The following is a 13916-nucleotide window of genomic DNA, read 5'->3' as shown; positions in this document are numbered from 1 at the left end:
TTTGTTAATTTTCCCTCACTTACTCTTTCATTTTAGTGATTAGCTGGTCAGATATGGCAAAAGAAAATATGACTCTGGTGATGGAGTTTGTTCTCACAGGACTCACAGATCTCCCAAGGCTGCAGGTGCCCCTGTTCCTGGTATTCCTGGTCATCTACCTCACCACCATGGCGGGCAACCTTGGGCTGATTTTTCTCATCTGGAAGGACCCCCATCTTCATACCCCCATGTACGCATTCCTGGGCAGTTTAGCCTTTGCAGATGCTTGTTGTTCATCTTCCGTGACTCCAAAAATGTTTATAAATTTTTTATCAAAGAATCATGTAATAGCTCTCTTTGACTGCCTAACCCAATTTTATTTTTTTGGGTCTACTGCCACCACAGAATGTTTCCTCCTGGTGGTCATGGCCTATGACCGCTATGCAGCCATATGCAACCCTTTGCTTTATTCAGTAGTCATGTCCAACAGACTCTGTATTCAGTCTATAGGTGTTTCATATTTCATTGGTTTTCTGCATTCAGCCATTCATGTGGGTTTGTTATTCAGATTAACTTTCTGTAGGACCAATGTAATACATTATTTCTACTGTGAAATTTTACAACTGTTCAAAATTTCGTGCACTGATTCTACACTTAATACACTTCTGGTGTTTATCTTTTCAGCTTTTATACAAGTCTTCACTTTTATGACCATCATGGTCTCTTACACCTTTATCCTCTTTACCATTCTGAAAAAAAAGTCTGAAAAGGGCAGGAGCAAAGCCTTCTCCACATGCAGTGCCCACCTTCTATCTGTTTCCTTGTTCTATGGCACTCTCTTCTTCATGTATGTGCGTCCTGGGTCTGGCCCCTCTGAAGATCACAACAAAATATATTCTTTATTTTATACAATAATAATTCCTCTACTAAATCCTTTTATTTATAGCCTGAGAAACAAAGAGGTTATAAGTGCTTTGAGAAGAATAATGAAGAAATGAATAGTTGCTAGACAATTTTCAAACTGTTTCTTTTTTGCTGTCTTCTGAAAATGCCCCAATTCCTAAAGGTTTGCCATGGCTCTGCCATTTCATCAGAGAACTAGAGGTCAGCATGGTCTGTGAACTTCCTACTATTTTTCACTTGGATATGGGACCAGTAAAAGTTTGATAACTTACTTATAACTAGCTCATTTAGAAACACTGTGCTCCATCTTTATCTAGACACTAAGCTTTTGCAAATTAACCATTTTCCTGAGACTTAAAAAATTCCTGATAGTAATTGACAGTTTCCTAGAAACAACTCTGAGACTGGCAGATAGGGCTAGGCACTGAGTTGCTTACCCCAGTTCACTGCTCTGGCCCTGCCAGTAATAAAGTGTCACTGTTCTCTTCCATGCACAATAACTGCAGTAGATGGATAAAAGTCTACTTCTTGAAAGAATATATTCCTGAGGAGAAATGTATTATTTAGTGATAAAAGTCAGGAAAAAGTAAAAGGTTCTAAAAATTTGGTGGATCTTAGGAAGAAAAATGGAAGCAGGCATGAATTAAAGAATGGAGGATCAAAATTAACCACAGCTCCTCCTTGTAACTCTACATACTATTTTTATCAGGAATATTGTCTGTAGCATAATATAGCATGATATTCAATAACATAAGTTTAGGAATATTTGAGTGTAATAAAAAGCAATCTCAGAGATCAGCCTTGGTTTCATTACTATTCCTATCAGTTTTTAGTAGAAGGAAGTAGTAAAGGGAGTTTTTGTAGGAGGAAGGCAAGGAGCCTAGATCAGAGATAAGAACCTGGCCCCACTCCAGTACTCTGGCCTGGAAAATTCCATGGATGGAGGAGCCTGGTAGGCTGCAGTCCATGGGGTCATGAAGAGTCGGACACGACTGAGCTACTTCCCTTTCATTTTCACTTTGGTATGTAAAGATATGGGTGAAAACTTGTGTCAGTGAATTCTCTATCACTAATGTACTTCAATTTGGGATGTGTTCATATATGTATTCAGACATATACAGGGGGTCTTGGAATGGATTCTTCACAGTTAGGGGGGGAATATATATATATATTCCAGTTTATTTCAGAAGTATTAAATAGACATAAATAATTCAAATCCTTTGTTAGCAAAACAATGTTCCTTGGACAATCTGCTTTTTCTTAGCACATACATTTAGGAAAAATAGTTACACAAAATGAGAATGAAGTTTAAGACTAAATATGTTTGTTGTTCTAGTATTTTAAAAACATTTTAGATCTCAACAGTTCCAATAAATATACTAAAAATATTATCTAAAAATATAAGCATGTGGTAAATTTCTTTTATCATTTAAATTTATCATATAAATATTATTTTTAAAAGTCAACTTTTTTGTATAGTCTCAAGATTATTTCAAATTAGCCCCTAATAATAAAACTTATTTTAAAAATATCCCACATGATTAAAAAACTTCAAAAGCTATCCATTCTTGTAGGTGACTTTTAGCAATTTCAGTCTTTGAAACTCATTTTATAAACTAAATTGGTTTCCTTAACATTTTAAGTTCTTTCTGAATAAAATATTTTTTCTGTATTTACTATTGGTGTTTTTAAAGTAAATCTTAAATACTCTTCATTATTTATGTACAGGTAAATACATTTATCTCTTAATGTACCTGGTGCAACATGTTTTATTTGAGGTATTTGCAAAAACAACTACAGTAGTCACCACTCATCTGTGGGGAATCCAGTCCAAGATCCCCTGTGGATGCCTGAAACTGCTATTAGTTTTGAACTCTGTTTCCTTTTTTCTACCACAACTTTAATGTCTTTCCAGTCTTAACTAAGTACTTATCATACACTGTGGCTGTAACTTTTGCAGTTTGAGGTGCAACAGCAAAATCAATGAGTTTCTTTTTCTTTCTTTACACTTTCATGAATGTTCTTACCATAAATTTTAACAACCTCAGCATATTATTTTTTCCTATTAAATTGAGAACTTTCATATTTTCACTTAAAGGAAGCACTTTATGGCTTTTCATTGTCAAATTGCCAATGTCACTACTCTTGTGTTTGAGGGCCAACATTAAGTCAAATGAGGGTTACTTGAACATAAGCACTGCAACAGCCAATCTGATAATCCAGACAGCTACTAAGTGACTAGGGATGGGAACTGTATACGTACACAGCATGTATGATAGTGTCTATGCTAGGCAAAGGGATGGTTCACAACCCAGAAGGATGGAGTAGGATGGTGTGAAATTTCATCATGCTACTTAGACTGTGTACAATTTAAAACTTCTGAATTATTTATTTCTGCAACCATTTAATATCTTGAGACCATCATTGTCTTTGGGTAATGGAAACTGTGGAAAGCAAAACTGTGATAAGGGGGGACTACCGTATATGTTATGATATCTTTTAATATCTTCACAATTGCACAAGTAATACATGGTTTTATCAGGATTGTTTTCAACAAAATCCACACATTACCTTGAAAATAAAGGTTAAGTTAAACTTCAGCATTTTCCTCCAGTTTGATGGCCCCCTGAGGGACTGACATTTATACAGCCTTGTCATGTCAACTCAAGAGATGCATCAACTTGGGATAAATTAAATTCTAAGCAGGGTTGGTACAAATTGATTGCTGCTCTGAAATATTCCTAAATATATTTTATGTCAAGTATCTTAAAATTGTTTATTGTACAGTCTGTGTTTTGTAGAATGCAGATGCACTAAAAAGCGGATGTGAGGGTTTCCCTGGGTGGCTCAGTGGTAAATAATCCACTGGACTATGCAGGAGACACGGGTTCGATTCCTGGTCCAGGAAGATCCCACATGCCAACGAAGCCCGTGTGCCACTACTATCGAACTTGTGCTCTAGAGCCCAGGAACCACAAGAACTGAGCCCACATGCCACACCTACTGAAGCTCAGGTGCCCTAGGGCCTCTGCTCTGCAACAAGAGAAGCCACCACAATGAGGAGCCTGTACACTGCAAAAGAGAGTAGCCTCCACTCCCTGCACCTAGGGAAAGCCACACAGAAACAATTTGCATTCACAAAATGACTTTGGAAGCTGTATCTGGGTATCTAAGACCTCTGTCATGTTGCTGTTATGTGTGCTGATACTTCACTTGTTTGGTATTTTTTGCTTAAATTTAGGTGAACTTGGGTAATAATTTGAGTAAGTAAACAATGGGTAAGCCTATTTCATTTTAAGAATTTGGTTATCATTCTACATTTGAAATCTACAGTGGTCTTATTAAATGACCCTTATGCAGAAGGATGGGTCAGGAGGGTCTTTTGAGGCTTTGGTGCTAAGGTAACTGAAAACTAATCTTTGGTTTGAGACAGTGGAAGTTTCTTGAGGCAAGTTATGGGAGACACAGGAAAAGGGTATGGCAACTCACTCCAGTATTCCTGCCTGGAGAATCCCATTAGACAGAGGAGCCTGGCGGGCTACAGTCCGTCGCCTAGACTTGGACACTACTGAAGCAACTTAGCACGCATGCATACATGGGAGACACATCTTATCAATGGAATTTAGATGATATAGCTTCAAATTTTTATGATGTAGCAGAATGTGTTAATAAAGGCAAAAAAGGGAAAATATCTAGAAACATGGCTTGTTTACTTTTTAAAAGCATTGACAAAATGGAAATTATATCAGAGCACAAAGAGGCAGACTGAATGAGGGACTTCTCTGGTGGTCCAGTGGCTAAGACTCTGAGCACGGGGCCTAGGTTCAATCCCTGATCAGGTAACTAGATCCCACATGCCACAACTAAGGGTTCACATGCTGCAACTGAAAGATCCTGCTGGCTGCAATTAAGACCCAGCACAGTCAAATAAGTTCTAACTAAATATTAAAAAAGAAATAGACTGAGTGATGCAACAAACATGTAAAATAAAGTATGTAGAACAGAAGATGGTGATATCAGCAAGAGAAATGAATTAGTGAGGGTGCAACATAAAATTTGGTGGTGAACTATTACCGGCTGGGAGGTAGAAAACTGGTAGTTAGGGCAACTGTATTTGCCTTGCCAAAATAGTCTCAACAAATTTGTTCTATTTACTCCTATTTGGGGTTTGTCAAAGGGTATTCCTTTGGAGTAACAAGGAATACTCCTTTTGTTAAGGAAAAAGAATAAAAAGATGGTTGAGATCTGCTTTCAAAGTTTCAACAGGAACACCCAAACATGTGTGACTGGTCTAAGTCAAACGGCTTTGGGGTAGTGAACAGAGTTTTCTGGGATTACCAGAAATGGAAACATAATACATAGTGATATGAGTTAGAGACAAGAGGGCAACATTAAAGGACTAAAAGATAACACTTTGAAGATAATGTGATATGGTGTTAGCAAGTTCAGTTCAGTTCAGTTCAGTCACTCAGTCGTGTCCGACTCTTTGTGACCCCATGAACCTTAGCTCGCCAGGCCTCCCTGTCCATCACTAACTCTCGGAGCCCACCCAAACCCATGTCCATTGAGTCAGTGATGCCATCCAACCATCTCATCCTCTGTCATCCCCTTCTCTTCCTGCCCTCAATCTTTCCCAGCATCAGGGTCTTTTCAAATGAGTCAGCTATTTGCATCAGGTGGCCAAAGTATTGGAGTTTCAGCTTCAACATCAGTTAGTAAGTACTAATATTATATTAAATTACAAATTGGAATATAAGAAAGTAAGGACAGCCCGTAGAAATGTCACCTCTATCTGAATGTTTCACTGGATTTGATATGTTGTGAGAATGGAGGGCTTTGCCATTGCTTGCTAGTATCTATCAAGTATTAGTCTAGTTAGCTTCCACTCATTTCTACTTTGACATACAGATGAGAAGATTTAGAATTGTGTGAACTGATTCTACTGATCACCCGCTCTGTGCTAGGTATGGTGAAAACAGTTTAAGAATTAGAGTGAACTAATGGTGGCTGGTATACTAATATAGATTTGGCCAAGGAATTACATTTTTATTCTAATTTCAGAAGAAAGTTCAAACAATTTCATTTGATGAAGGCTCTAATACATGTTTGAATAGTTAATTGCTCCTGTGTAGCCATACATCTTCATTAGATTAAGAGATTTGATCCCTATAAAGAGGACACGGGCTTATTATTGATACACTGAGAATACTCTGATACTTTATCTTTTAGAGAAGGAAGACACCTAGGAATTAGGAACTGTGGTGACATATATGACTAATACAAAATGGCTAATTCATTCAGCTAAAACATAGTGCCTTTCCTGATACATAAAAGTTGGGGAAATAACTTGGACTGGACCCCAGCAGACACGCTACAAATAGTATGGAATGAATTGCTATCTTTGTAGATTCTTTAGAGAAGAAGAGGGCTATTTGCATATTAATGAGTGTGTTTACTGCACTTGAGCATTTTATTAAACCTTATACTGTTACCCAAAAAAAATCTGAATTTTAACGGGGTTAAGAAAAATAATTCTAGAAACTTATAAACTGAACTCAGTCTCTTTGGAACTGTATCATTCCAAGTCACAAATGACTTCAAATGTGTCTGCTGTACAGTTGCAGAAAGATTGCAGTCTTTGGCAAACATAAACACTATCACACAATGGCATTCATTGAGGATTTTAGGCTTGTAAATTACTTGGTGTGCAGCAAAGAAGAACCTTTTGGAAAGCCAAATTCAGGTCTGTTATTAGGCTCTGGTAGAAATAATTTCCCTCAGGGAAAAAGTAGATAATTTTAAACCTTGAGATAACTGGTGCATGTAAAGAATGCCAGAGAAATGTTCCAGAAAAATGGATAACACAGCAGAGGTCATTGACTAAATGAGAAGAATATATACAGTAATACCCACTGGTGGTGGCTCTAGAGGAAGTATCTCCTATTTTTGTATTCATGACCAAACTATAACTCTGCCGCTGAGACTGAATATAGGACACCCCAAGGAGCTACCATCTCCTAGCTCCTAGTGAGCTAGGAGAATAGTCTGAACATTTTGATTCTTCCCCTGATAAAGCAAAGCAAACTATCTGATTCATTAACAGAAGGTCCAGAATTGAGACAAGATGTCTTTTGGAAATCTGTAGCCATTTACCTTGCAGATAAAGTCTTAACTGAAGGAGGCAAGAGTAAATATACACAATGGCAGGAAAAGGATAGTTTACAAGATCCTCACCAGTCTTATTGGGTGGCTTGAAATGAGTTTTGACAGTAATAATTATGTGTTGTACTTTGGGCTTCGTTTACCCTGTGGCTGAGGTCATAGAGCAGTAAATCAATGGTCATATATCCACTTGGACAGTAAGGAGATCAAAACAGTCAAACCTAAGGGAAATCAACCCTGAATACTTGTTGGAAGGACTGATGCTGAAGCTGAAGCTCCAGTATTTTGGTCATCTGATGAAAATAGCCAACTCATTGGAAAAGTCCCTGATGCTGGGAAAGATTGAGGGCAGAAGGAGAAGAGGGCATCAGAGGATGAGATGGCTGGATGGCATCATTGATGCAACGGAAATGAACCTGGGCAAACTTCGGCAGATGATGAGGGACAATGAGACCTAGCGTGCTGTAACCCATTGGGTTGCAAACAGTTAGACACAACCAGGTGACTGAATAACAGTGACAACAACATACATCAAAACTCTGATCACAAGCTGAAGCTAACGTTAACAACTTTGGCTAAGAAGCTTAACACCACGTGGACTTACATTACTTATCATACACAAAGCAGTGGTTTAATTAAGAACTGGAACAGACTATTTAAACACCTGATATTAAAAATAAACAGTAATAATGGTATAGAGGATTAGCTGGCTTGACTATATAAATATTTCCATCTGAATAAGAAGTTTAGTAAAGTGGGGATACCTCTGCCACAATTTTCAGATACAGAGATGGTAGTGAGGGAGTGGAGATTTCTGTACTTAAAAAAAAGTAACTTGAGGCCTATCTTCTTTTTAACTGAGATATAACTTCATGGGATCTCAAAGAGTCAGACATGACTGAGCGACTAACACCACCACGACACCACCACCACCAACTTGCATATAGGTTTCCCTGGTGGCTTTCCCTGGTGGCTAAGCAGTAAAGAACCCGCCTGCAATGCAGGAGATGCAGGAGATGTGGGCTTGATCCCTAGGTTGGGAAGATCCCCTGGAGGAAGGCATGGCAACCAACTTCAGTATTTTTGTCTGGAGAAATCTATGGCCAGAGCAGCCTGGCAGGCTATAGTCCACAGTGTTGCAAAGAGTCAGACACAATTGAAGCAGCTCAGCATGGATGCACAACTGACATCCATGGTAGCTCAGATGGTAAAGAATCCACCTGCAATGCAGGAGACCCAGGTTTGATCCCTGGATTGGGTAGAGCCCTGGATAAGGAAACATCTACCCATCCCAGTATTCCTGCCTGGAGAATTCCATGGATATGGGTGCCTGGTGGGCTACAGTTCATGGGGTCACAAAGAGTTGCACATGACTGAACATCTAAGCACACACACACACTTCACTTCTGAGCCATAGTCAGGTCCAGGTCTTATTTTTGCTGACTGTATACAGCTTCTCCATCTTCAGCTGCAAAGAATATAATCAATCTGATTTCTGTATTGACCATCTGGTGATGTCCATGTGTATAATTGTGTCTTGGGTTGTTTGGAAAAGGGTGTTTACTATGACCAATGTGCTTTCATTGCCCTGCTTCATTTTGTACTCCAAGGCCAAACTTGCCTGTTACTCCAGGTGTTGCTTTACTTCCTACTTTTGCATTCCAACCCCCTATGATGAAAAGCATATCTTTTTAAATTTTGGGGGGGGGGTGTTATTTCTAGAAGTTCTTGTAGATCTTCATAGAACTGTTCAACTTCAGCTTCTTCAGCATTAGCGGTTGGGGAATAGACTTGGATTACTGTGATATTGAATGGTTTGCTCTGGAAACAACCAAGATTATTGTTATTTTTTTAGATTGTACCCAAGTATTGCATTTCTCTCTCCTTTATTGACTATAAGGGCTACTCCATTTCTTCAAAGGGATTTTTGTGCACAGTAGTAGATATAATGGTCATCTAAATTAAATTCACCCATTTCATTTCACCTTAGTTCACTGATTCCTAAGATGTTGATGATCACTCTGGTCATCTCCTGCTTGACCACACCTAATTTACCTTGATTCATGGACCTAACATTCCAGGTTCCTATGCAATACTGTTCTTTACAGCACTGGATTTTATTTTCATCACCAGAGATATCCATAACTGAGTGTCATTTCCACTTTGGCCCAGCTGCTTCATTCTTTCTGGAGCTATTAGTATTTGCCCTCTGCTCTTCTTCAGTAGCATACTGGACACTTTCTGACCTGGGGGCTAATCTTCCAGTGTCATATCTTTTTGCCTTTTCATACTGTTCATGGGGTTCTCACAGCAAGAATATTGGAATGATTTGCCATTCTCTCCTTCAGTGGACCACATTTTGTCAGAACTCTTCACTACGATCCATCCATCTTGGGTGGCCCTGCATGGCATGGCTCATAGCTTCATCAAGTTATGCAAGCCCTTTTGTCACAACAAGGCTGTTATCCATGAAGGGAATATACATTTTTGCACAGCAAAGGAAACCATAAACAAAATGAAAAGACAGCATATGGACTTGGAGAAAATTGCATATTATGCAACCAGCAGGAGCTTAACTTTCAAAATATACAAACAGTTCATACAACTCAATGACAAAAAAAAAATCAAATAACCCAATTGAAGAACGGGGAGAAGATCTAAATAGACATTTCTCTAAAGAAGGCAAACAGATGGCCAATGAACGCATGAAAAATGCCCATTAAGCTAATTATTAGAGAATGCAAATCAAAAATACAATGAGTTACTACCTCACACTAGTCAGAATGGACATCATTAAAAAGTCCACAAATAATAAATGTTAGACAGGGTATGGAGAAAAGGGAACCAAAAGGGAACCCTCTTACATTGTTGGTAAGAATGTAAATTGGCACAGCTGCTATGGAAAACAGTGTGGAGTTTTCTCAAAAAACTAAAACTAGAGTCAGTTATCATATGAGTCATCAATCCCCCTCCTTGGCATATGTCCAGATGAAACTATAATTCAAAAAGATACATGCACCCTTATGTTTATGTTGTTCAGTCACTCAGTCATGTCCAACTCTTTGCAACCCCATGGACTCAGCATCCCAGGCTTCCCTGTCCTTCACCTATGTTCACAGCAGCACTATTTACAATAGTCAAGACACGGAAACAACCGGAATGCCCATCAACAGATGAAAGGAAAAAAAGATGTGGTATATGTACACAATGGGATATTACTCAGCCATTAAAAAAGAATAAAATAGTGCCATGTGTAGCAACATGCATGAACTTAGAGATTATCATGCTAAGCAAAGTAAACCAGAAAGAGAAGACAAATAGTAGAAGATATATCTTATATGTGGAATCTAAAATGTAATACAAATGAACATATCTGTGAAATAGATTAACAGACATAGAGAACAGACTTGTGATTGCCAAGGGGGAGGGGGTTGGTGGTGGGAAGGATTGGAACTTTGGGATTAGCATATGCAAACTTGTATAAATAGGATGGATAAACAACAAGGTCCTATTATATAGCACAGAGAATTACAGTCAATATCCTGTGATAAACCATAATGGAAAAGAACATGAAAAAGAATATAAATGTATGTATAACTGAATCACTTTGCTGTATAGCAGAAATTAACAAAATAGTGTAAATCAACTATACTTCAATAAAATAAAACAGTTATAAAAATGCTAGCCAATAAATAAAATGGCTATAAAATAGATAACCAACAAAGATTTACTGTATAATAGTGCTAAGTCACTTCAATCGTGTCCGACTGTTTGTGACCCCATGGACTGTAGCCTGCCAGGTTCATCTGTCCGTGGGATCCACCAGGCAGATACCAGAGTGGGTTGCCATTTCCTCCTCCAGGAGATCTTCTTGACCCAGGAATTGAACCCACATCTCTTATGTCTTTTTCTTGGGGATGGTCTTGATTCCTGTCTCCTGTACAATGTCATGAACCTCCACCCATAGTTCATCAAGCACTGTATCAGATCTAGTCCCTTAAATTTATTTCTCACTTCCACTGTATAGTCATGAGGGATTTTATTTAGGTCATACCTGAATGGTCTAGTGGTTTTCCTCACTTTCTTCAATTTCAGTTTGAATTTGGCAATAAGGAGTTCATGATCTGAGCCACAGTCAGCTCCTGGTCTTGTTTTTGCTGACTGTATAGAGCTTCTCCATCTTTGGCTGCAAAGAATATAATCAATCTGATTTCAGTGTCGACCATCTGGTGATGTCCATGTGTAGAGTCTTCTCTTGTATTGTTGGAAGAGGGTGTTTGCTATGACCAGTGCATTCTCTTGGCAGAACTCTATTAGCTTTTGGCCTGCTTCATTCTGTACTCCAAGGCCAAACATGCCTGTTACTCCAGGTGTTTCTTGACTTCCTACTTTTGCATTCCAGTCCCCTATAATGAAAAGGATATCTTTTTTGGGTGTTAGTTCTAAAAGGTCTTGTAGGTCTTCATAGAACCATTCAATGTCAGCTTCTTCAGTGTTACTGGTTGGGGCATAGACTTGGATTACTGTGATATTGAATGGTTTGCTATGGAAATGAACAGAGATCATTCTGTTGTTTTGAGGTTGCATCCAAGTACTGCATTTTGGAATCTTTTGTTGACTATGATGGCCACTCCATTTCTTCTAAGGGATTCCTGCCCACAATAGTAGATATAATGGTCATCTTAGTTAAATTCACCCATTCCAATCCATCTTAGTTCCCTGATTCCTAGAATGTTGATGTTTACTCTTGCCATCTCCTGTTTGACCACTTCCAATTTGCCTTGATTCATGGACCTAACATTCCAGGTTCCTATGCAATATTGTTCTTTACAGCATTGAACCTTGTTTCTATCACTTGTCCCATCCACAATCGGGTGTTGTTTTTGCTTTGGTTCCATCCTTTCATTCTTTCTGGAGTTATTTCTCCACTGATCTCCAGTAGCATATTGGGCACCTACTGACCTGGGGAGTTCATCTTTCAGTGTTCTATCTTTTTGCCTTTTCATACTGTTCATGAGGTTCTCAAGGCATGAATACTGAAGTGATTTGCCATTCCTTTCTCTAGTAGACCACATTGTGTCAGACCTCTCCACCATGACCCGTCTGTCTTGGGTGGTCCCACACAACATGGCTTAGTTTCATTGAGTGCCTGGTGAACTATGGACAGAGGTTCGTGACACTGTACTGGAGACAGGAATCAAGACCATCCCCAAGATAAAGAAATGTAAAAAAGCAACATGGCTGTCTGAGGAGGCTTACAAATAGCTGTACAAAGAAGAGAAGCGAAAAGCAAAGGAGAAAAGGAAAGATATACCCATTTGAATGCAGAGTTCCAAAGAATAGCAAAAAGAGATAAGAAAGCCTTCATCAGCAATCAATAGAAAGAAATAGAGGAAAACAATAGAACGGGAAAGACTAGATATCTCTTCAAGAAAATTAGAGACACCAAGGGAACATTTCATGCAAACATAGGCTCAATAAAGGACAAAAATCATATGGACCTAATAGAAGCAGAGGATATTAAGAAGAGGTGGCAAGAATACACAGAAGAACTATACAAAAAAGATCTTCACAACCCAGATAATCATGATGGTGTGATCACTCACACTCATCTAGAGCCAGACATCCTGGAATGTGAAGTCAAGTGGGGCTTAGGAAGCATCACTTCGAACAAAGCTAGTGGAGGTTATGGAATTCCAGTTGAGCTATTTCACATCCTGAAAGATGATGCTGTGAAAGTGCTGCACTCAATATGCCAGCAAATTTGGAAAACTCAGCAGGGGCCACAGGACTGGAAAAGGTCAGTTTTCATTCCAATCCCAAAGAAAGGCAATGCAAAAGAATGCTCAAACTACTGCACAATTGCACTCATCTCACATGCTAGTAAAGTAATGCTCAAAATTCTCCAAACCAGGCTTCAGCAATACATGAATGGTGAAATTCCAGATGTTCAAGCTGGTTTTAGGAAAGGTAGAGGAACCAGAAATCAAGTTGCCAATATCCACTGGATCATCAAAAAAGCAAGAGAGTTCCAGAAAAACATCTATTTCTGCTTTATTGACTATGCCAAAGCCTTTGACTGTGTGGATCACAATAAACTGTGGAAAATTCTGAAAGAGATGGGAATACCAGATCACCTGACCTGCCTCTTGAGAAACCTGTATGCAGGTCAGGAAGCAACAGTTAGAACTGGATATGGAACAACAGACTGGTTCCAAATAAGAAAAGGAGTATGTCAAGGCTGTCTATTGTCACCCTGCTTGTTTAACTTCTATGCAGAGTACATCATGAGAAAGGCTGGGCTGGAAGAAACACAAGCTGGAATCAAGATTGCTGGGAGAAATATCAATAACCTCAGATATGCAGATGACACCACCCTTATGGCAGAAAGTGAAGAGGAACTAAAAAGCCTCTTGATGAAAGTGAGAGGAGAGTGAAAAAGTTGGCTTAAAGCTCAACATTCAGAAAACAAAGATCATGGCATCTGATCCCATCACTTCATGGGAAATAGATGGGGAAACAGTGGAAACAGTGGCTGACTTTATTTTTCTGAGCTCCAAAATCACTGCGGATGGTGATTGCAGCCATGAAATTAAAAGACACTTACTCCTTGGAAGGAAAGTTATGACCAACCTAGATAGTATATTAAAAAACAGAGACATTACTTTTCCAACAAAGGTCCATCTCATCAAGGCAATTATTTTTCCAGTAGTCATTTATGGATGTGAGTTGGACCATAAAGAAAGTGGAGCGCCAAAGAATTGATGCTTTTGAACTGTGGTGTCGGAGAAGACTCTTGAGAGTCCCTTGGGCTGCAAGGAGTTCCAACCAGCCAATCTCAAGGATATTAGTCCTGGGTGTTTTTTGGAAGG

At 38.9% G+C, this 13916-nt stretch overlaps 1 protein-coding gene across 1 annotated transcript; it reads left to right on the top strand.

Annotated features, from left to right (window-relative positions):
- The first annotated feature begins 53 nt into the window (after positions 1-53).
- Positions 54-977, top strand: LOC120852999 (olfactory receptor 5AC1-like). Its single transcript, XM_040226536.1, has one exon. It carries the CDS (start codon positions 54-56, stop codon positions 975-977), a length of 924 nt encoding a protein of 307 aa, XP_040082470.1.
- Positions 978-13916: the final 12939 nt, after the last annotated feature.

Source organism: Oryx dammah, unplaced genomic scaffold (assembly GCF_014754425.2).
Source record: "Oryx dammah isolate SB20612 unplaced genomic scaffold, SCBI_Odam_1.1 HiC_scaffold_2, whole genome shotgun sequence".
Taxonomy (NCBI): Eukaryota; Metazoa; Chordata; class Mammalia; order Artiodactyla; family Bovidae; genus Oryx; species Oryx dammah.
Note: the sequence above shows the minus strand (reverse complement) of the source record. Positions and strands in the feature narration are given on the sequence as shown.

Coding starts and splice junctions, on each gene's coding strand:
- LOC120852999 (XM_040226536.1), top strand. CDS start 54: ATGGCAAAAGAAAATATGACTCTGGTGATGGAGTTTGTTCTCACAGGA.